A 22,301-nucleotide genomic window follows, 5' to 3' on the forward strand; every position below is an offset into this window, starting at 1 on the left:
CAAGTTGAACGTGATCACAAACGAGCCCTGACACATTTACAGATTTGCATCCGGTTGCTCTTTGTGTGTAAGTGGAGCAACGCTTGTCCGTCCTACCGTTCTCTCTATCCCTCCACCTGTCTCGTTCCTTCTCCAACGTCCTTGAGCTGAGCTCTTTGGGCCTTGTTCCAACATTTTTGCTCTCGTATGTTACAATTTCCCTTTGTTTACGTTGTCGTTTGACTGATTCCCGTGTTTGTTCACTCGTTCACCACCACTTTCTGGGCGATCGTGGGCTTGTTGAATTTTAGACTCCCTCAGACTCACCAAGGGGCTATTATCGCGTATTAGCCATGACTAAGATTATTCAGAAATCTGCTACGTTCCTTTTGGCGGTTACGCTGGCCGCCATTTTGGTGCCCTCTGTGTTTGCTCATCAGGGATCACACGGTATCAATATTCACCAGCACAACAGGATGATTAAGAAGAGGATTTCAACTAGTGGGGGTGATGTTAGGAAGCGTTCTCCTGATAAAAAAAAGCCGGACGTGCCCCTCCTCACTTTAACCTCGCCTGGAAATCCAACTAGTACTGATTCTGTAAGTTACCTGCATCATCATGCATTGAAGCCTGTCTAATGTCCCTTTTAGAGTGGTGGCAATACCAATACGCCCACCTCTGCGCCGTCTTCCACCACCACTACTTCTACCTCGACCGTCTCTACTCCAAGTTCCACTTCTATTCCTTCAACATCGACCTCATCCACTTCTACTTCTCAGACTTCCACTACGACTTCTAGCTCGACTACTTCTACTACGTCTTCTACTACGTCTTCTACCTCGTCCTCGACCTCATCATCAACAACGACATCAACGACTCAAGCTCCAAGCACTACTCAGGGTATGAGCACCGCAGTGGTTTTCATCTCGGGCTCGAGTACCACTACTACTAGCCAGTCCCCTACAATGACCGCGATTGGTGCTGCCAAGTCGATGACAGTTGCAAAGAGGACGGTCATCGTTCTGGTTGCCATTGCAGGCTCCATCGGCGTGACGTTCGTTATTTGGACCGTCATTCGTAAGTGGAAATTCAGACCTTCGCGTGAATTTGAGGATCGCCTCAATGGCAACATCGACTGGACTCCCTCTGCCTTCGATGATCCTATGGCGGAGAAAATTGCTGCACATCGTCGCAATCCCTCGGCTGGCTCCCATGGCTCATTTGGCTCTAGCGATTTGCACAATAATGGTGCCCGGGCCACGGGCCAGCCTGATCTCAAACGAAGTGGGAGTGGCCGTTCAAACCAGATAGAGACCAATATTCCAGATCTTCCCCCCCATGATCTGCTTCCTCACCATGATTATGCCCCTGGCCCTATACATTCAGATGCACCTGGACCGGTCTACAACGAAATGTCGCGCTCACCTCCTGGAATGTCTCGCCTTGACGGTGCTGGCAATTCCGGATTATCGCGCAGCGCGACTGTATCCTATGGCGAGGATCCTTATGGTGGGTATACCGAATACGATGATCATCCACATGGCGCCGCAAACGTCGCGCCCCACCACGCCTTTGGAGCAGCTCCCGCTGCTCAACCACCTCAGCCCGGATACGGAGTTCAGTACCGTGGATACTAAACATCTTGGGTTGGGAGACTGCCTCTATATTCCTATCTTCGCGATGTCGACGTCAAGTTTACATTACACCGTGTTCTTGTCTTGTGAATTCGTTGTCGGACGCCTTCTTGCCCTTATGTATTTCAAGTTTTATTTCAAATCTTTACTCTCTTTCATGATGCGTTCCCTTTATTCTATCCCTTTGTCATGCTATTGCTCGGGGGGTTGTTGTCTTCCCGGCGTCTCGCTGGTTCAGACGTTGACTCGATGTTATAGGGATAATCCCTTTGTTTGAGACTTAATTTGAATTTATTCTTTGTTTCAGGATCCCGATTCAGCAATTAGTCGGTACTGGTTGCTAGTGAGGATGAGATCTTGGCAATCTCAGTCACTGAATTGGCAAGCAATGGGGGGTCGGCAAATCGACCTCTGCGATCTGAAGCCAGCAATGGCCTGAGGACTGTTTTTATGTCGGCGGGGCTGGATTTCTGCGCCGAATGGAAGCTTCAAGCAAAGAGTAAACCCCGGCAAAATTTGAGCTATGGGAGTAGAATTTACATCACGGAGAACGAGATAACTTGGTTCAGAGCTGGCAAGCCTCTACCTCATTCTCAATATTGGCGACTTCGGCCTTGACATATGCAGCAATCTCCTGCATCCTGTTGAATCCAGCCGGAGACATGAGGTCTAAATCCCACTCCCCCTCCAAGAAGTCAAGTGGCAAAACACAATCCGCACTGGGGCGGTCAACAATGCAAGGTGTAATATCGCCTGTGTCCTTATGGCCACAATAAATGCGAAGGGAAGTACCCAGCAGGCTCAATCCATACAGGCGAGGAATGGGGCAATGGCAAAGCAACTCTTCGTACCATTGGCGTATCTGGGCATCCGCCTTCAGGCGCGTAATAAGTCCGTCGGATCTGTCGTCTTTAATCCCCACAATGAGAACCGGCTCCTGCTGTTGAGTGGTAACCAAATAAAAGACAAAAAAGTCTGTGGGGTCGAGCGGAGCCGTGTCATAGGGGGTGTTGTGCATGGAAACGAAGAGGGAGTACGAATCATCAGCGACAACATGGTGGAGGAGCCTGTTGAAAGGTGCGGGATAGCGACGGTAAGGTGGTAGGATACGAACGGACTCGAACAACTTCAGTATGCTTTCTGGCCAGTTTGCATCAGTGGAGGAAGGCATGGTCCTAAGTTGCATCAGTAACAACACGCCGAACTGCAAGTTAAGGGTATACCAAGTGCGAGGAAGTAGCGTGGTGGGTTCAGAGACCCGCGCTATGTAACTTATCCCTTATTTCACCTAGAAGGGCCAAGCAGGCTAACAGCAGGCGGCGAGGTTGCAGAGCGGCACGCAGTTGGAAACTAGACTGGAAGTAAGTTTAGGATGCCGAAAGTCGCTAAAGCCTTACTTACCGTAAGGACAAGCGGGAAAAGGGCAAGCAGAGGGCGAATGAAACCCGACCCCAGGCCACTGTGGTCATGGGACCCAGGTTAGATCTCTCGGAACCGCGCAGAGTGAGCATCTTGCGGAATCCGGCCCGAGACCGGGTGGGTGACAAGGCGAGGTGAAACAAGCTAGGCCTGTCTCCCTGTCGCCACGACAAAGCAGAGGGAGGTCCCTAGCAGGCTTAAACCATACAAGAGAGGAATCGTGCAAGTCGTGTAGCATCGGATCCGATCGTGTTGTACACTGCGCTCTGGATAAGGCAACGCGTCTCCCAGCGGCTCACTCACAGACGTAAGTTAGAAACGGGAAATGGGGTGTAACTCTCGTGTGAGGAAGTGCAAGTGATTGAACTCCCTCTCCAGTTCATCGGGCTCTTGCGAACAAAGCATCGAATTCAGTGTCGTGAGTTGCACACATAGTAGTACGCCTTGGTCGGACGACCCCGAGGCTCTTCCACTTCTTTCTATCTCCCCAAAGAAGTTGGTTGAGTGTGTTGATCACAAATAGCAGTTACAAGTCGAAGGAGATGTGATCCGAGGGGAAAATGGCTTTGTTGCACTCCCCAGAAATAGGATCGCCCGCTTCACGAAGCCCTTGCTGTCAGAGGGAAGGATGATAATTGAGCCTATGGATCCCACCACGCTATTGTAGTCGATATGGGAAATTCAGGTTCAACACGAGAAGCATGATTGTGATTGCATTGGGAACGAAAGCATAACTAGTTTGCCTAGATAGAGTGCACATATGGAAAAGGAAAGGAAAGAATCAGACAGACAGGGAAACAAACAAACAAACAAACAAACAGTGAGACAAGAGCCCAGAGATGGGGGTATGTTGGAGAACATGCAAGTCCATAGACTTTTTGCCAAGAAGGAAAAGGTCGTGTAAAAGCAAAACAGAACATTTTGATAGAGAGAACCTTATCAACGCGTCAAATAGGACTCTCGAGGCGAGTCCACATAAATCCAACATTAAGCAGTCCCTACACCCTCGGATTTACCATCCACCCCCTTACTATCACCATCGGCTTTTGATGCGGAACGAGGTGACGTCTTCTTCGTGATCGCAGGACTACCCGATCCTGTCTTCGCAGACCTTGGTGGGGAAGAGCTCGAAGCGCTTGAATCCATCAGCATATCACTTGCAGCTTCGGATCTTGCACGATCGCCATCAGCGTTCTCAGTATTCGTCTTTGGTGAAAGTGGAGGGGATAATGTGGCAATGGCAGGTAAAGGAGGATTTGATGTGGTGTTCACAGAAGGACTTCCATTGGACGTACCTACCATTGCCGATCGTACTTGTGACAACTTCGCATCAGATGTAGGTGAAGGTTCCTTCTCGGATGAGGTCGACGAGCGGGTTGGCGAACGCATCTGAGCATCATGTTGGAACCTCGATGCCATCGGGATAGGAGTCAGTCGGGAGGCGGGATGAGGTGGCGGCGAAGAAGATGGTGATCGATTAGAAGCATGAGGATGTGAGACAGATGGGTGAGGTGGCTGCCGCGCATTTAACACTTCGATACGTGTCCGTTTATTTGGCTCATGGGGTGAAGAGGCTCGCTGGCGTTTGGGTGTTGAAACGCGAGTCGGTTGTCCCTCCGTCGGCGATCGCATAGCAGTATCAGATGCATCACTGTGAATGATCGAAGCAATGCTATTCGTCCTGTTAGGCAAACCACGTTCAAGAACATCACTCGTCGCGATCGAAGGTGACTTGATAGGAATTGCAGGTCTCGACGTCGAAAGGCCCACCAGAGCCTCGGCAGCATCATCATAATCTTCATCTACAACACGTCGGGGAAGTTCTGGAGGGGAGTCAGACTGCAAACCAGTCAGTGAGTAATTCGAACGTCTTCCATGACTAAAAGCCTTCGTTACCGATTCTTTGGGAGCAGGTGAAGAAATAACTGCTCGCCCTCTCCGACCACCGCTGTAAGTAGTCGAGTCCTCTCGAGACGCTGCACCCGAGACGGTACTAGACGACGTCGAACCCTCCTTCCCCCTCTTCCCCGCCGACTTGCGATCCCTCCTGTCCCGACTGCTAGGAACTTTTCCTCCTTCTCTCTTGCCCCCGCGGCTCCTCTTCTCCTCCTTTCTCTCGTAGGCTCACCAGACTGAATACTAATCAACGACCCACCATGGGGAGGCTGAGGTGGAGCACTCTGATCCGGACTCGGGGGCTCACTACGATGAGTATCGACCACAGGTCCACCACTACCCGATACAAGTTCTACCCGACGTCGACCTCCATTCAGCGATGCCACCTCAGGAGAAGACACCTCCGGATGACTTCGAGTGGGTTGTGGACTAAAATCAACACGATCACGTTCCGATTCACCCCAAGATCCACCTCGCGATCTGGAACCGTGCGGAGGAACTTGAGATGGACCTTCGTCGAGTCTTGGATCATACCGGCGCGATTGGGGAGGAGGTGGCGGGGGAGGAGCAGCCTGAACTTGTTGGGGAGGCTTCGGGTGGAGATTATGTTGCTGCTGAGCTGAAGGACCAGGATGATGGCGATCATCATATGGAGAAGGGGCCCGGTCCATGCGATGATCCATACGAGTGTCATGTGGAGGCGAGCGATAGGGGTCAGGTGGAGGTGGAGGTTGAGGTTCACGATGTCCACGGGGAGGATACGAAGGTGACGGAGGTCGTCGTCCCTCGGGAACGGGCTGAAAATATGGCGAATCTCGACTATTGCTGTGCGGAGGTCCTCCACGAGGATGCATCGGTGGCGTCTCGCGATGCCGCTCACTGCGGCGGCCCCATCCAGGTTCGGGTCCTCCTGGCGGCTCGCGATCACGTCCCCGCTCACTAGGGGTACTCGAACGAGTGCTATCAGCGTAAGGGTAGTACGGACCCGGATTCACAAGTGTGGAAGGCGGCGGTGGGAGTTGACTTGAGAATTGAAGCCCTCCACGAGTCTGGGCAGAATGAGCCTGCGGTGAGAGCTCCATACGATCGTTACCACGATCCATCCTCTCACGGCCCTGATACATCATTGGTGGTGATCGGTCGGGGGTGTGGCGCCCGGAATGATTACGCGATGACGGGGGATGACCACCAGACCGATGTCCGTTAAGCGGCGCACCGTTGGGTTGCTGCTGCATTTGATTGATGGACATCTGAGCTTGTGGTTGAGGATGATGAAGGGGAATCGTGCCCGTCGAACCAGGACGGACAGGCGGCATAGTCTCACGACGTTCAGCATATGTTCGTTCGAATTCCATAGGCGCAAGGCGCTCCCTCTCAGCATTGGGCCCACCAGTACGATGTGAATGCGGTGGTCGACCACCCATCATGCGGTCCCCATTCTTCTCATCAATGTTCAGAGGCGGAGGACCCCCACGGAACGGATCGCCCTCAGGCCTCATCTGCTGAGGATCAGGCGTGGCCATTCTCCCATTGGCAGGCATTTGTGGCGGAGGAGCTGGTAAATCCCGTCCGTTCATCCCTCTAGCGCCATTCTCGGGATGGCCATTTGGGTGAACAGGTTGAGCATGAGCAGGGTGAGGCCGAGGAGCTGTGGTAGGGGAAGCAACCTGCGCCCCCGAAGGAAGTCCTGTAGGAGGTCCGACGGTAGCGTAAGCAGTGGGATGAACATCTTGAGGTCCAGGAGCAGCAGGAAGGGAGCCTCCCGTTCGCTGAGCCTCCTTGAGCAAGGCCAATCGCTGCTTGATCACCTGGTTGCTTGAATCCAATTCTGCAGCTCGAGAATATGCATCGATAGCATCCGTGATTTGATTGTTGCAACTCTCGTACAAGCTTCCAAGGTCAAACCAGACCTCCGAGATGTACGGATTGATGCGAATCGCACGTGAGTACGCATCAAGGGCATCACGATACTGGTTGATGTTGTAATAGAGCACACCGATGCTGCACCAAAAGGTTGGATTGCGGCCGTCGCGATACACAGCTTGTTGATAGGCTTCATATGCTTTTTGATATTTCTGTCCGGCCATATAGGCCCGGCCAAGGAGGTACCAGCTCTGAGCGTCACTGCCATCTACGGTCAAATGAAATTGAGATAAATCAGCCTCGGTCTTATCGAATTTGGACGGGTAGCGTGGCAGAGATCATCAGATAGAGTTGGGGGGAACGAACACGCCTTGTGCGGCCCCCCACACGCCCTTGCCCAGACACAAAAACCGGCAACTCCCCAATCAGGTGAAAGGGGTGGTGAATCAGGAGTGGGAATGATGCAACTTACCGCTTTCAAGACTTCGGGTCAGGTACTGAATAGCCATTTCCTGGTTTGAGAACGAGGCGTCGGTCTGGTGATACAGCCACCCCAACTGCTGGAGAACCTTGGCATGTGTCGGGCTATCTTGAAGCACACGTTCGTACGCAGCCTTGGCTTTGTCGTACTAGATTGGGAGCAGAGTTACCAAGATCAGCCAACCCCCCGGCAAATAAAGCAGATTACGAAATGGCTGTGTCAGCATCATCACATCGAAAATTGATAGTTGGCCCAGAACTTACCTCGCGTTGCTGCTCATAAACATGACCTATCTGGAAATAAATATCGACAGGGGCCAACGGGCTAGGAGGATTATGAAGGATCCGCTCGAAGCACTGAGGGAAGAGACACGCATATAGCGCAAGTTGGTGAGCGACGTGTCAATTCAAGAGCGAGAATTTGATATTCGGAAACGTGAGAAGCGCCGTGCATTCAATTGAATGAATGATTGAATGGGTGGATGAAGGGATCGTTGTTGTGGGGATGGACAAGAAACGGGAAAAGGCGTGGTTGGCTCGTGGAAGTGGAAGTGAAAGGAAGACGATGGAAGAAGAAATAGCAATGTGTGGGGAACAGGGGGAAGGAAACTGGAAAAAAAAGGGGGGGCAACTGGTTCGAGGCTCACCTCCAGACTCTCCTGATACTTTTGTTGCTGCTTGTATATGATACCAAGACGGAAGTAGATCTCGTCCACTTTTTCGAAGTCTAATAATGATATTGACGTGGGAATATATGAATGCAAAACGTCACTCAATCAAGATCAGAAGAACCAAAAACCCCCAAAGTCCGGAAAAACCAGCAAAAGAACTGGTGCGACCTTTGGAGAGAACCTGATCTGGGTTACCACTCACCCTGATCCATTCGAAGCACGCTCGAAAAGGCTTCCTCTGCATGTTCAAGCGATCCATACCGATCGTACAGAATCCCGATGCCGTACCAAAGTTTCGGATCCTTGGCAGATTTGAAGCAATGTGACACAAAAGGTCCCCCCCCCGAAACGAAGTTTGGAAGAGAAAAAAAAAAGTTCGAAAACGTCAGCAAAGGCTCGTCCCACCAAGTCATCTCAACCCGACGAACCCCCCGGCATCACAAACAACTCGACCCTGAAGCAGTTTAGCCCCCCCAGGCGAGAACTTGTACGCGGCGAAGTCGTCGCGGTCGCAGACAAAAATTGAACCCTTACTTTTGGATTCTCAAGGAAGTATAAGGCTTGCTGATAGGCCATGTATGCTTTCTGTAACTCGTCTTGCATGAGGAAACAATGCCCCATAGCACTCCAAACGTCGCCATTGTTCGGTTCGAGCTCGACCATCCGTTGCCAATGTGCGATCGCCTAGCATAATCATATAAGCCAATCCCCAATTATATTAAAGATGAGAACAGAGGCGCGCAAAGTAGTGTGTTGATATGGACGTCACCTTTGGAAGATCCTCATTTTGGCGAGCAATGGCGGCCACTCGTTCCAGCGCCTCGGTGGATTGAGGGTTATGCCTAAGAGCAGACTCGTAGGCGCGCATAGCATTGTCACTATCACTCATGCGTTCCGCCAATTTACCTTCATCACCATCACCATCATCATCATCATCATCATCATCGTCATCGGCAACACCAACAACAACAATCACAGCATATGATGATGACGATCAAGAAGGGAAAAAAAAGGAAAAGTAATTTAAAGTTGACGTTTTGCGTTTTAATAATGAAGTCAATTAATTCAACTGCCCTGGGAATATGAGATTGGCTTACATACCTATCGCCAACCAAGATTCTTCATTGGCTTTCGAAAGGCGTACGAGAGATTCTGGCATTTGAGGCTGACGCATGTGTGGAACAGGGGGAGCACCTGTGTGAAATGAAAAAAAGAAAGCGTCCGATCATCAGTTGTTATTTTCTCTTCAGATACTCAACAAAGGCGGAAAAGGGAGGGAGAGGGTGTGAAAACGAGGGGTTGTTTTGAATGCTGAGCGCTTACCGACGGCGTGAGGACTGGGCATAGTAGGTGGGTGCGCCGCAGAGCCGTTGGTGGTCCGCGGGAAGGGTGAGGCGGCATAGGAGGGATGGGTTGTGGAGGAACAGGGACTGGTTCTCGGGGTGAGCGTGATGATAATGATGTGAAGCGGGTTGAGTTGTGGGTGGGTGATGGGGAGCGAGCTGCTGTGCAGGTGGAGGGGAAGGAGACGGACGGCGATGACGAGACGCCATGATCAGGTTGTCAAAAGGGAGTTAGGGCAGGGATAAGTTGGTGAGCGGAAAACAGGTTCCGAGACGAGGAGAAGAGAGGAGCTTGGAAGGGACCTCTCCTTGGAGCAAAGGGGGAAAAGGAAAATTAGTTGCAAAGTTATGTTGATTGTCCTTTTATGAGAAGATTGGAATTATTGCCAGGGATTGAATAGGGATCTTGGGTTCTCTTGTGATGGAATTTCGAATTGAGTTGCTTTGCATTCAATTTGGGGTGGATTCGTAAACGGCTCGGAAGACCGTCACGGACCTGGATTGAGTTAGAATTGAATTTGCTGCGATCGGCAAAAATAAAATGGACGGAGGGGGGAAGGTTGGTAAAACGCCATTCAATGGAAAACAATGTATTCAATCAGTTGCCCATTCAGTTTCAATCCACTGAATTCATTTCTCGAATTCAATTCAGTCTCAGCCCCAACTCAATTTCAGGTCTTCTTCCAGCTCCATCTAATTCATCGCGGGATATATTACACACCGGAATTTGAATATCCGCAGGGATTTTACGGTTTGTTCGATACTGAATTGCATATCCTGACTTTCTTAAAATCAAATAGGTGGTGTAAAACTGCCCTTAAGTCAATTCATTCCTCATCCCTTCCTAGGCAAAATGAAATATCTCCGATTCAATGTCAATTCAAATGGGGGTCCCATGAATGACACAAGACTTTTTGTGTCTGTTACCCGTTACGGTGCTTACAACGCCACTTCGGAGTTGCAGGGGACTCGTGTTTCCCCGGCAATAATTCGCAATCAAATAGAGTATATACATATCTATATGCCTCCCATAGACAATCCAATTGGCAATATGCCCATACATAAATTAAACTGAACTACAATAATGTCAACAGCCGCACGTGGTTCTTGTCCGGTCGGGTAACTCGGGCGCTCGGCGGTAACCCTATTCCCCAAGGAACAACCGGCCCCCACTCTGATCCACATGTGCCTTTTTTAACTGTATTGGCTCCACAGGACGAAGACCACTTGCCCATTTCGTCACTGACGCGTGCAAAAAGCTATGTGGGGTTACAGGGGTCTCTGTCGCTGTGCCTTCAAGTAACCCCCCCCCCGCCGCCCGCGAATTCCCGTTTCTGGTTAGGTCTCAAAGGAAGAACATCAACAGAGCACTCATTACTAACATGCGCATACCCTTCAGTCGCAATCCCTTCATCTTCCTTTTTTTTTCATATACATACATTCATTACACGCATATATCATCAGCAGCCCAGCAATCTTGACTTCCCCGGGAAAAACAATTTGGGTCGCACAGCAAGAAGATCGAACTCGCTGGATTTTATGTACGCCGAATAGCAATGTGAACCCCTCTCTTGTAATAGTGTGTGAGTTGAGCTTCCGCTATGTAAAGCACCTTGATTTGGGCGAAGAATGCGTTATCGGGAGCGCCAGGACATACATACATTACATACAATCAATCAATCGAAGACATTTGTGTAGCAATTATGTATATGTAAAAAAAAGGAAGACGAAGCTTCAAAAACCCAACAACATGGAATTCATATGTATCTCTCTCTCTCTCCCCTCCAGTTCTTCCCCTTTCCCTTCAATCTATATCACTTCTCGTCGCACACTCTCAAGGCACGCCTCTATCACGACTTTGCAACCTTATGTATATGTATTGAATCAAACCCAATGTCTAATTCATTTCTGAACCCATTGATTCTATCATCACCGTTTTTTTTTTTTCACTGCCGCTAATTGTAAATTCAAATCAAAGCCCCTCCCCTCGCTTCGCACTGGATGAGGTTATTCCGCTGACTCATCAATCAGCCGCGAAAAGCCCGGCTCCACTCCGCTTCAAACGAATTCCCCCCCTTCCAACCCCCCCTAATCACAAAGAAGGATATACAGCTATTAACTATAAATGATGTCGAAATTATCTCGCGCAAGCGGTTTGCCATATATATATACGTCGGGTGGGTTGTTCTGGATCTAAGAAGAGGTGCTGTTGGCCCTGCTAATTCGCTTGTGGTCGTCATGCTAACCTATGAGAAAACACACACACACGATCCCTTATGTTCTGCAAGGAAATATTTTCCGCGGCCCTTGCGTCCATCTCGGCGTCGCCCCCACCAACTACATATGTAACTCTTCGCTTCCGTTGATCTATCAAAGTCATATACACATATTTATGTACTTCTGCAACTGAAGGCGGCCAGTATTGTAACATGCCAGGACGACATGTCTATGATCGATGGCGGTTCGACCTACGTCCACATATGCGGACCGAATCATGCAACAAGCTGTCAAGTCAAATGTTCATCCATCTCTTTCTGATCTGCTCATCGGCGAAGAGTATGCAAGTACAACTCAGGAATCGAATATGAAGTGGCGCTCCAGTGCCGCAGGCAGAAAAAGGGAAAAAAAAAAAAAAAAACGCCGCGCAAACAAAGAAACAAAAATCTTTTTGCAGGTCAACACGCATCCTTCTCCGCTGATTCGAAGAACACTCTGCAATCGCGCGGAACCCTGTGATTTCCCTTTACATAGAACCATCCCACTCGATCGACTCCACCGGCACCCCTGCACCCCTTGCATGCACGACTGGGCGCGCTCTCCCCCCTTCGCGAATCGTCGAAATCTTTCCCTCAAATATCATATAAGAGCTTGCTTCTTTCGTGTCAGCGAGGATTTCCCAGGCTCACTTGAGAGTTGTTGATCCGCCGATCTTCTCTCGTCGCATCGGCCGATAGGATGTGTGGTTACTCTCGGTACATACACACACTCTCTCCTCTTGGCGCCGTCAATGATGGATGAATCAAAGACATTTTTGAATGGCCAGCGCAAACAATATCAGTAAACGTATATGTACTGTAGATGCAACACACAAGTGCTCTGAAGATTAATTATCAATATATCATGATTAATATTTACGTCCATGACGCTGCCTTCCTATCATCTTAGCGGTGCCCACATGACAAATGGAGTGTGATGGTATAGTACATATCGTCATCATACATACATAACCGCGCCTTGGGTCGCAATCGACTTGCAGATAAATTCCCTAATTATTGGAGATATCACACACACGCGTAATATAGGCTTGCTTCTGATTCCCCTCCCAACCCATCCCATGAACCAACCCGCGGCTTTAAGTATATAGCTGGTCCCTTCCTATTTGCGTATTACAATACGTACCAGCTGTACATAATCGGTTGCACTCTAATCCAGGCTATTATTGCACGGCAAAAACGGCAGAACTGTGTCGATCCAGCATTTTGGATCCCCCACTCGTTTTTCAAGGCTAAGCGCTGACACGCGTGGCACCATGATGAATCCTCTCAAAAGAAAGGCGAACAGAACAAAAGTCCAGCCGAAGGTGCACATATTCGGCCGGGCTTCGATGCGTCTTTAGCCGAACACGTTACGACACATGCAATAGACGTTTTACTTACTTATAACCCACTACATAATGTTACCCGCCAGGAGCAGTACTACATAAGGGTTCCCCAAAGTAAAAACGAGATCCATGCAGGAATGCCATGTCAATGACCCTGATCGTCGTCATCACAAAAGTGCAAGTATGTATGTACATAGTGCCATCACACCCTACAAACCTTGTTGCAATGCAAATGCATTATCGGCACAGCATCGGAGATACCACCCCGATCCAGCCGACAACCGGCTTTTCCTCCCATTCCCCCTTGATTCCCCCCCTTCACCCCTTGCCTTTTCCGTTTCCCCCCCCCTTTTCAGTTTTTCTTGTTGGGAGTCGGTGCCTTCATTTCATTTCTTTTACATATATATGTATTGCATGTAGATAACACACACAGACCCTTTTTCATTATGTACTCCATATATGTATGTATGGATTGTATGTGTACAATTGTACGGCTCCGTTCGAAGCAACACGCGAACATTGAATTCAATATGTAAGTATGTGCAAAAAAAGAGAATATTCTAGATCTCCTTGAAAGGCGAGAGGTGGCTGTGCCATCACTCACTTACTCACTCACGTGTCAGCGTGATCCAGAAAAGCCAGAAGACGCTCGCTCACTGGGATCAGCTTTGAGCATCCCAGCACTGCCTTGTTCTTCCATTCTTGGGGGGTTCCCACTTCTGATTACGGCCTCGTCGAGGAGGAAACGAAAGAGAGAGAGACTTAGAGGAAGGTCGAACTGTTGGTTTTGCTTGGTTTTGAGGCCATTCAACATTATGACTCGTGCGTGTCGTCTTGTCAACTTGATTCTGGGCCTTTGAAACTGCCACCACTTTCTTTCTTTCTTTTTGTTCACTTGTCCCCGCTCGCTAGTACAAAGAATTAGCGGTCAGGGGGGGAAAGGGAATCTCATCATCATCATGTTGATTGATTCCACATTTGCGCTTAGTTCTCTCGCCTTGTCGCCTTGACGGGAGGCGCCCCAGAACCATGATGCATGGGCGTCGCAAAGTCGCTTATCTATCCAGACTCCACCATTCACTCATCTTCATCTTAGTTACTATTCGTTCGTTCGTTAATCAAACAAAACAAAAAAAAAAATTTACATCTTATTCTTCCAGGGGGCAACCAACGAGAACAAGATCGGTTACGAGCTCGGAAGAAAGTGGTTGGACAGAATAAAACGAAACAAAGTGGATCGAATTTGACGAAGAAGAAAGAAGCGTGAGTTTACTTACAACGGCTTTGACTTCCTGTCCATACCTTGCCCCCCTCCCCCCCCTTTTTTTTTTGTTCCCATACACACACATCCATCCTCATAATCGCCTATAACACGAAACGCGCCACTTCTAAGCTCGTTACCTTCCCGCATCAGATTCGCTTCCGATGATCATTCCCATCCCCTCAACCCGCTCCTTCTCACCCTTCCTTCCCTTTTGATCCTTCCTCATGAGAGAACCCAAAAACGAATCCCCCGTCCCCCATCATCGGTGTTGTCTTCGGATTCTAGTCCATGGCATACCAATTCTGCGTCATGGATCCGGTATCGAGGGATCTTTCGCGCTGATTCCTTCCCCTATCTGACAATAATGACGCATGCAACCATTCACTTCATTCACTCCTCACTTCAGTTTCACCTTCATGTCAGAGCCACTGAGTAGGGGTGGCGAATCCCAACCTCCGTTCGTCATCATCATCATCGGCATCATCACGCACACTCACTTCCGACGCCGCCAATAGACTACATGACACACTAGCGCTGGCTAATCTTCCATCATTCCGTTCTATTTATACTACATATCTTTCTTCGGCGGAGATAGGATGAAGGTTTCGAAGATAATATCACCAAGCGTTCATCTCTCCTCCCGCCCCTCCAACCCATTGCCAATTGATCATTTCCTTCACTCTTCATTCGCTCATTCATTCAGCACACATGGGCCATTAAGACCCTGACGTATGGATTGCATACACTCGATGTCTTCCGATCCGATCCTTCCCCCTCTCTTCTCTTTAATTACCGGATTTCTCTTAACCTTCCGAGTCTTTGGTTTCCCAGCCTTTGAACGAGAGCGTTCAGTTTGTTCTGGGGGGGACCTCGACTCATAACGTTATAACCGCGCATTCGCGCATCGAATTCCACTCCCTCTTTCCTCCGATCCCCATGCTTCTATTTATCGTACACCCCGGGCTCCATTATTTCATTCACCCATTGAACAAAGCCGGTTGGTTTACGTTCACGGTTACTCCTTTCACGTTCATTATCACTTCTTTTTTTTTCTCATTTTCTCATTCCCTCGTTTGATCTTGTTCGTCTGTTCTCCGAATGACATTATGCAATTTAGTAATGTCTTAGGGGAGGAGGGAGCGTAATAGAATCGTCATCCAACCTCTCTGTTACTTTCCCATTTCTCTTGGCATTCCATCTTCATTTCCTCGTCGCTTTTAATCTTGGTTTTCAATTAAATTTCTCACGCTGATCATCTTCATGAGCGTTTTGACCGGATCGCCGGGTTGTTGAACTACCTTGACATATTCTGCCTTTTTAATCGACGGCTCTTTCCTTTTCATTTCCATCTTTCCTCCACCAACCCCCAGGCTAAATTTCATTTATTCCGTATTCCGCATTCCTTGCTCGCCTTCCTCTTTCCTCTTTCCCCTCGTCTCGTTTTGCGCGCATTTAAAATGAATACTGACGTGTCCTCTCTGACCTTGTATAGGGATGCAGAGATTATGCGACAGAAACAAGCTGTGAGTACATTGCACTTTCTTTGCTTTCGGCTTTTGGTCTTCACTTGAGACTCCTTTCCCCTCTTTTTTTCCCCCACCCTATCATGTCGCTCCAGTTGACATTATTCTTTTTTTTTCCGTCAACCCGGGGATGAATATTTTTTTCTTGTGGAGTTGGGGTGTGGAAGTGCCGGAGATACCCCGGCGGCTTGGTGTCAAGTTTTCGACAGATCTCACAGATCTTACCAGATCCGATTCCCACCCAAACTTTCGTTGGGCTTCCGTTCAGACGTCCAATCGTCTCTTGAGGCTTCCACTTCGTCTTTATTTTTTCTGAGCTTTGATTGCTTACACCTTCTTTTTGTGCGATTCAGAAAGCACAGACGAAAACTGCTTCGGGATCAGGTAGTGGTGGTGGGGATGAGAAGAAATGATGTGCAATGTTATATTTAGTGTTGATAGGTAGACATGAAATGAAGGTGGTTGGTGCGACATAGCTAATGGAAGGAAGGTGATTGGTGGCAAGGAAGTGCAGATGTGGACCGGTCGAGTGTGGTCTCTGGATCGAGGCGAACGTTTGCGTGGGTCCACCCTACTCCAGTTTCGATGTCACAGCTCTGGGGTAGTCCATTCCTTCTGGCATAAAGACCAAGAAGGAATGTTATCATACGATCTATGGAATACTCGTTGCAGTGCATGACACCGGTTGCCAACCAGAAAATGTTCATAGAGCTAGCTATGTAGTTGGCCGGCATCTCCGCGGTGACATCAACTGACAATCACACGCCTGTGCTTGCGACCATAGTAATACACACCCTTGCCACACCTAGTACGTGCAAGTGTACGTCCCGCAACTGTACACGCATACACAGGTGACAGAAGACACCCCCCCCCCGCTGCATCTGAAATTTGAATTTCATATATCAATAACATATGTGGAAGGAACGTTATTAGCTCGAGAAAAGCCAAGCTAGAAGCGTTTGCAGAAGCTAGAATGGAAGCGCTAGCAATTCGAAGGGGCTGTTCAAAACAATTGATTTCTGATTTCGGTTTCAGGGGTCTTCGGAATGTACTTACCAGTACACATTGTATATATCCGTGTGTGCCAATCATATCAAAGGTTTGACGGCCACCGCATCCATTCTTCATACCACATGCCCACAATATCACATACATTCCAGAATCGGTATCCCGCACCATTTTGATCAAATGATTGAGCAGTGCTTTTTTGCGGGTCTTTACTTAAGCCCATATGCGGTGTGCCCGCTCCGCGGATCGAGTTACTTGGCGCAAGGCCGACCACTGCACATCGACTCATCGAACGTTGCGTGTATGCGTGTCAGCTACTAACCCCGGATCACGATCACTGCTATGCATGATGGCACCTATAATGCCTTGACCCCAATGGCAGTAGAAATCATCTACAGCGGTGATATCTGTCCCCGCGCGTGTGCGCCACAAGGTGCCGCCGGCGGTAGTACCCGAATTTGGACGATGATCACACTTACTACACTTACCTAATCTCTCTTTGCTGATCATTCGGGCGCTTTTGCATATATATGTATGTACATATACATATGCCACGCCTGCATACGCATACATCCCAGTGCGAACATTACCTATGGCTCCAGCCGGCCGGCCGTGCCCGTTACGCAGCTCATGCACATATATCCGACATATTGGTTCCATTACATAGTACATACTAACTATATATACATGGCTACTGTCTGATGCCGGTGTATTAGTATAGGAAGATTTCATAAGGAAGCCCCAGAACTGATACCGGGCCACGCGTGATCACCACTCCTATCAACCGATAACTCCACGGTTCCCGCATGCTCAGCATCGTAAGCCTAGGCTAGAACCCCCACACGACCAGCTCCAACCCCCTCGGAGCACCAATAGTATGGCGCCGCGCTACACCTAATATTAGCCACGAAATGAAATCTGACCAGATTACAAAACGTTCGGAAACCCCCCAAAGCGTATGAAAAAAGAACCCGGTCAAAGTGCTGCGAATTCACACATATATCACATTGTATCACTGTATGCAGGACCATTGGTCTGATAATATGAGAGCGGGGCTCCATTGCCTCTCCTTTCCGGTTTCCTTTCATGCTATCATGTGAAAATGGGCGGAAGGCCATCGATACACGCCATTGTGCCAGCGAGCATGACAAGTGCGAATGAAACGCAACTTTAAAGTGCCTTTTTTGTGTGAGGGGACTCTTGTATGATTCATTTCTTCTTCTAGGACGCACTCTGTGATCCTGTTGTCGCTGGTGCGTGTTCGGCCACGCGGGGTCCCAAAAGGTCTCATCTGCCACGTGTGGATTGATTTGTTGTCCGAATGTATATGTGACGGCGCCATCCGGTCGGAACCGGGTCATTTGGGTTTCTGTGGCTGCAAAAACAACATTGAAACAACCTTAAAAAAGGAGGGCTGTGCAACGAGCGAGTTTGGTATGGTACAGCCGAATATGTTCCTTGTGAAGAGTTAATTTAACATGTAAACTGCAATCCTGACCGAATCGATCTGGAAAAAGCGCTCATTGGGAAGACATGAAAAGATGATTGTATGGCATGAATAGCCATATGACAATGGAGTCTAGTTCCGTGGAACTTACTTTCGTATGCATGTACTACTCTGGCATTACCTATTGTAGCGTGTGCGCCGATGTCGCAGTGAGTCGGGCAATGGCCAGTACATGGTACCGGTGTTGATCATGAGTATCGCGTCCATCGAACAAGGAGATCCAGAATCATGGGAAATCGGGCCGTTGAAACGAAAAGAGGCGCTCGCTGACCGTTTTATGTGTGCAACGTCACACCGCCGCCGCCCTTATGTACTTCGGTTCCGCAGATTGGGTCGACATCTTTCGTATGAATCCATTACGATGTCGATCGTGAGCTTGGGCTTTCCTTTCTATCGTTCGGGGTGTATGGCCGGAAGGCTGATAATTCTAGGGAATACAAAGTCCCTCGGAGTGGCGTGCCCGATCGACGGACTCAGACTATATTGCGCTACGTGCAAGTGCGGACTTACGGTGCAATGATACTTGTTTTGGGGGTGGTATGGCACACGCTTATCCAATTGTGTCCGTTGATCGGGGAGGTATGGGTATACGGAATAGTGTGCCTGGGTGGCGGTGGCGGTTGTGCAAGCGGGATATTGCGGCTCGTTCCTTATGTGCGTGTGTACCGCCATTTCCTCTCGGTCAGAAGCAACAAATGGGATAGTGGATTACGGCACGGCCGGAGCCGGATATAACCGGTCTGTGGCCAGCTACCAGTCGTCGGATATGTAATCATTTTCCCGTGTGCTTATTCGGGGATGGAGGTATATATTTGTGGAGCCGGGTGACCAGTGTTATCGATGTGACCAGGCCAGGGTTCACCGGTGTGGCAGTTTTCAATTGAGCATGGCGCCCACGCGATGGAGATGGGTCGATATCTCCTTACAGTACGCTAGCGAGGCTTGAAGCTGGGTCCATTGTGCGAACCGCACCATGCAGTTGAACGAAAGTCAGCTGCCATCGAGGTGGACAGACTTGTGAAGAGAGGCCGTTCAGTCGTCCAGTGCCCGGACCAGATGTATCAGATACCCTAGTATACCTGCGCGCGGCCAGCTTTTGGACCGGCCACATACTATGATTGAAGGAGCCCGGATAGACACGCCATTGAACTCAGTGTTACCTGAGATGGAAATCGATTGCATATTGTCTAAGTGCTTGCGGATCATTGGCTATTCCTGCTACTCCATAGTGGGTCCTGCAAATTTTTCGCCCAGGACTGAATTTGTTCAACCCAACCCAACTCTAAGTCCCACAATATTGCTTTCCATTCCATGATAGTGACAGTCAGCAATCATTCCAAACTGGCGGAGGTGGTTGTTTTCGGTATTGTCATGAAAGCACAAATGTCGGACTACAGCAACCAGAAAAATGCGCCATTTAATGCACATGGTGTATGTGTTTGTCATTCAACTGTCACTGTCACTGAGTCCTCATCCTCACTGTAGTGCAGTAGGCAGGATAACCTACTATACCCTACACCACCAGAATTTTCGTGGTTTATGTTCCTGCATGTGAAGACCCATGGTGCATAAACAGAATTTATTTCATTTTATAACAAAGTACAATTGTGCATAAGGCATTAGTACTGAATTGTTTCAGCCTAAATTTTACAATTGGCACTACTCATCACTGAGCAAGTCATATCCATACATACACTCTTCCTTCATGAGCTTGCCATATTTGCTGAGTTTTGCAGTGAGGTTGGATTTAGGTTTACCATTGGACTCCTTGTCCTTTGGCATCTTGTTGCTGGGGGTGGGGGGAGGGTCGGTGTCATATCCATACATACCTGATCCTGATTCGACTTCCAGACCCTCCTCTCCACCACCTCTGGAGTCCTACCCTATCCCCATCCACTCCGATCTCCACCTTCGGACCTGACACCACCATCCTCTCCTTCCGACTCTCTCCCAACTAACCCCCACTAAGGTACGACCTCCCACTCCCATCCTGTACCGCGAATTCAGACACCATTCATACCTCCACTCCGAGCTCCTGTCATGGTCCCAACCTCGGACTTTGACTCCAGCTCGGCTTAAGTCCATTGCATTGGTGACCTCACTTCACATAAACACCATTGCCAATATTCCTCGGACTTTCAACCCTGCCTCTGTAGCTCCATTACCTCTGAGCTTCATGGACCTATGTAAGGATTAACCTTACTTCACTATAATTCCGATTATAGTGATATTTATATTATGTTGCATCACTATAATTCCCATTATAGTGATGTGTTTATTTCTTTATTTATTTGTGCGAGATATGTAAATTACATATATATACCTCGAGTAGTTGTAAAGGCCGGTAGCCTTTTACCTCTACCCGTTGAATATACAGCTCATTAAAGCTTATATTTAGACGACCTACTGAGGCCTGAGGCGAATGGGGAACGGAACGTACCGTCCCCAAAATAGTAAGCAAACCTTTCAACCTACCTCAGCACTTTCGCTGTCGGTATTGTATATCTTGCACTTCTCCCTCACCCCTATATGGACTACTGCTTCTTTACATTTAGCCAGTTAGTCATCACCCTCACTTCCCCTCATCCTCCTGCCCCTCTGGGCTTCGCCCTCCTTACCTCCTTTCAGATATACCATAGAGTCTAACCCTTGACCCTCAGTACCATTCCACTTCCATAATTTCCTTTGTCTCTGTTCAGATGCCTTTGTTCCATTTTGGACCCCCATTGTTTTCTCATGCTTTCATCTCTCTATTATATATAGGCGCTTGTACATACTCGATTGACCCTCTGTCAGGGCACACCCACCTGACCCGGGTCCACCTGGCCACACCTCACCCACTGTCCCACTGCCCATCCTTCTCCTTCCTCCTTCCCCCCTCTCTCTTTCCTTCTTTCCTTTATTTCATTCTTCCCATCATTCCCTTCCTGTTTATTCCTTCTATTTACATGGACCACTTTCCCTTGCATCAATGTACTATTGACCCATCTGGCCCAGACACCCCAGATGGCTCCCTGCTGTGCCCAGCACACATGCCTGCAGCGGATGCTCTCGGGATCCCCTGTGGGGACACCCGGATGGCTGCGGCTGCCTCTGAGGATGATGTGGCACCCATCATGTGACTCAAGCCGCATGTACATAAAGTACCTGAAGTGGGAACCGAAGAAGTAACCTTCTTCTCACCTTTTCCACTTCAGTATAAGTGGCCAGGGACTGTTGTCCTGCATCAGGCCTGCCAGCATGCATGCCCACTTTGCACCCCGAGAGGGTCCCTCTGCTGGGTGCTACATCTGGGCCCCCTCCACCCTGGATGCATCCCTGACACCCTCAGTCTAAAATCGACTAGAATGCCCCCCAGAGATTTTTTGCTCACCATGTCTGAAATTAAGGACCAACAGGACAAACAGCAATGGCATAGCGCTCCCCTTGAGTTGCCGAGGCCAAGGTCCCTCCTTGCTAAGTCTCCAGTTCCACTCTGGAATCATCTGCTATCACTGTGCTCTAACATCTTCCATTTTCCTTATGATGTTCTGCTCCCGCTTTCGGATGATCTAACCTTTAGCCTGTTGTGTTGATTAGATGCTGGGACATCTAATCCTAAGAAGGGGATATGGACTCCACATCTAGGTACCCCAGTGCTAAATACACCGGTTGTTAGACACGGGTCCGGGGTCCCCCACCCCCTTCTTGGGAGTCAGCGACAATCTCGACCACTTTAGGGCTGAATGCAGGATTTACCTCTACGTCTGTGTGGCTGGATTCCCCAGCACCCTCTCCCAAGTCCTGTTTGTCCTCTCTTACATGAAGGAAGGGACTGCAGGGGCATGGGCGACACAACGCACCATGGCACTGTTGGCAGCAGGCTCCCCTACACCCACCATGGATGAGTTCAACACGGAACTTGATGCCATGTTCCAGGACCTGAACTGGGAGGCCACAGCCCAGCAGAAGCTAGCAACCATCCAACAGGGGAGCGACTCTGTGGACAGAGTCATCCAGGAGTTCGAAGTACTGGGACCCATCTCACAGCTAGGGGATGTAGGGCTGGTTGACTGCTTCGAGCAGGCAATCAACTCCTGGCTCTGCAAGAGCATCTACTGGCTCTGCCCTATG

General features: G+C 49.2%; 8 protein-coding genes across 8 annotated transcripts; 4 read left to right on the top strand and 4 right to left on the bottom strand.

Annotated features, from left to right (window-relative positions):
• Positions 1 to 198: 198 nt before the first annotated feature.
• Positions 199 to 749, top strand: EI90DRAFT_1185508 (uncharacterized protein). Its single transcript, XM_039051555.1, has one exon. The coding sequence runs from the start codon at positions 333 to 335 to the stop codon at positions 615 to 617; it is 285 nt and encodes a 94-aa protein (XP_038915463.1). The 5' UTR covers positions 199 to 332; the 3' UTR covers positions 618 to 749.
• Positions 555 to 1,933, top strand: EI90DRAFT_1185082 (uncharacterized protein). The gene is made up of 2 exons (XM_039051554.1): positions 555 to 578; positions 632 to 1,933. The coding sequence occupies exon 2, from the start codon at positions 882 to 884 to the stop codon at positions 1,614 to 1,616; it is 735 nt and encodes a 244-aa protein (XP_038915464.1). The 5' UTR covers positions 555 to 578; positions 632 to 881; the 3' UTR covers positions 1,617 to 1,933.
• A 124-nt stretch (positions 1,934 to 2,057) lies between these two features.
• Positions 2,058 to 2,963, bottom strand: EI90DRAFT_3060519 (uncharacterized protein). Its single transcript, XM_039060497.1, has 2 exons — positions 2,837 to 2,963; positions 2,058 to 2,788 (listed from the first exon to the last, which is right to left on the bottom strand). Exon 2 carries the CDS (start codon positions 2,782 to 2,784, stop codon positions 2,179 to 2,181), a length of 606 nt encoding a protein of 201 aa, XP_038915465.1. The 5' UTR covers positions 2,785 to 2,788; positions 2,837 to 2,963; the 3' UTR covers positions 2,058 to 2,178.
• A 3,538-nt stretch (positions 2,964 to 6,501) lies between these two features.
• On the bottom strand, positions 6,502 to 9,613 carry EI90DRAFT_3280956 (uncharacterized protein; the record flags this gene model as incomplete). Its single annotated transcript, XM_039066792.1, has 10 exons — positions 9,266 to 9,613; positions 9,044 to 9,136; positions 8,712 to 8,848; positions 8,477 to 8,626; positions 8,145 to 8,244; positions 7,919 to 7,998; positions 7,536 to 7,628; positions 7,264 to 7,420; positions 6,656 to 7,059; positions 6,502 to 6,615 (listed from the first exon to the last, which is right to left on the bottom strand). The coding sequence occupies exons 1-10, from the start codon at positions 9,285 to 9,287 to the stop codon at positions 6,502 to 6,504; spliced, it is 1,350 nt and encodes a 449-aa protein (XP_038915466.1). The 5' UTR covers positions 9,288 to 9,613.
• A 1,853-nt stretch (positions 9,614 to 11,466) lies between these two features.
• Positions 11,467 to 12,342, top strand: EI90DRAFT_3060526 (uncharacterized protein). The gene has a single exon (XM_039060498.1). The coding sequence runs from the start codon at positions 11,741 to 11,743 to the stop codon at positions 12,203 to 12,205; it is 465 nt and encodes a 154-aa protein (XP_038915467.1). The 5' UTR covers positions 11,467 to 11,740; the 3' UTR covers positions 12,206 to 12,342.
• A 1,143-nt stretch (positions 12,343 to 13,485) lies between these two features.
• EI90DRAFT_3060528 (uncharacterized protein) lies at positions 13,486 to 16,136 on the top strand. Its single transcript, XM_039060499.1, has 4 exons — positions 13,486 to 13,708; positions 14,047 to 14,149; positions 15,643 to 15,673; positions 16,027 to 16,136. The coding sequence occupies exons 1-4, from the start codon at positions 13,702 to 13,704 to the stop codon at positions 16,084 to 16,086; spliced, it is 201 nt and encodes a 66-aa protein (XP_038915468.1). The 5' UTR covers positions 13,486 to 13,701; the 3' UTR covers positions 16,087 to 16,136.
• Positions 16,137 to 16,602: 466 nt separating this feature from the next.
• Positions 16,603 to 17,114, bottom strand: EI90DRAFT_3060533 (uncharacterized protein). Its single transcript, XM_039060500.1, has 2 exons — positions 16,730 to 17,114; positions 16,603 to 16,672 (listed from the first exon to the last, which is right to left on the bottom strand). Exon 1 carries the CDS (start codon positions 16,968 to 16,970, stop codon positions 16,767 to 16,769), a length of 204 nt encoding a protein of 67 aa, XP_038915469.1. The 5' UTR covers positions 16,971 to 17,114; the 3' UTR covers positions 16,603 to 16,672; positions 16,730 to 16,766.
• Positions 17,115 to 17,370: 256 nt separating this feature from the next.
• Positions 17,371 to 18,128, bottom strand: EI90DRAFT_3060534 (uncharacterized protein; the record flags this gene model as incomplete). The annotated part of the gene is made up of 1 exon (XM_039060501.1): positions 17,371 to 18,128. A coding segment is annotated over exon 1 (532 nt), but the record flags the coding sequence as incomplete, so codon positions are not given.
• Positions 18,129 to 22,301: the final 4,173 nt, after the last annotated feature.

The sequence above is a fragment of the Cantharellus anzutake genome (assembly GCF_015039405.1).
Source record: "Cantharellus anzutake strain C23 chromosome Unknown EI90scaffold_27, whole genome shotgun sequence".
NCBI classification, from domain to species: Eukaryota; Fungi; Basidiomycota; class Agaricomycetes; order Cantharellales; family Hydnaceae; genus Cantharellus; species Cantharellus anzutake.

Excerpts from the sequence above, each read along its gene's own strand:
- EI90DRAFT_1185508 (XM_039051555.1), top strand. The coding sequence starts at position 333 with ATGACTAAGATTATTCAGAAATCTGCTACGTTCCTTTTGGCGGTTACG.
- EI90DRAFT_1185082 (XM_039051554.1), top strand. The coding sequence starts at position 882 with ATGAGCACCGCAGTGGTTTTCATCTCGGGCTCGAGTACCACTACTACT.
- EI90DRAFT_3060519 (XM_039060497.1), bottom strand. The coding sequence starts at position 2,784 with ATGCCTTCCTCCACTGATGCAAACTGGCCAGAAAGCATACTGAAGTTG.
- EI90DRAFT_3060526 (XM_039060498.1), top strand. The coding sequence starts at position 11,741 with ATGGCGGTTCGACCTACGTCCACATATGCGGACCGAATCATGCAACAA.
- EI90DRAFT_3060528 (XM_039060499.1), top strand. Across the intron at positions 14,150-15,642 it reads TTGACGAAGAAGAAAGAAGC|GGATGCAGAGATTATGCGAC; the intron begins GTGAGTTTACTT and ends GACCTTGTATAG. Across the intron at positions 15,674-16,026 it reads TTATGCGACAGAAACAAGCT|AAAGCACAGACGAAAACTGC; the intron begins GTGAGTACATTG and ends TGTGCGATTCAG.
- EI90DRAFT_3060533 (XM_039060500.1), bottom strand. The coding sequence starts at position 16,970 with ATGAGTCGATGTGCAGTGGTCGGCCTTGCGCCAAGTAACTCGATCCGC.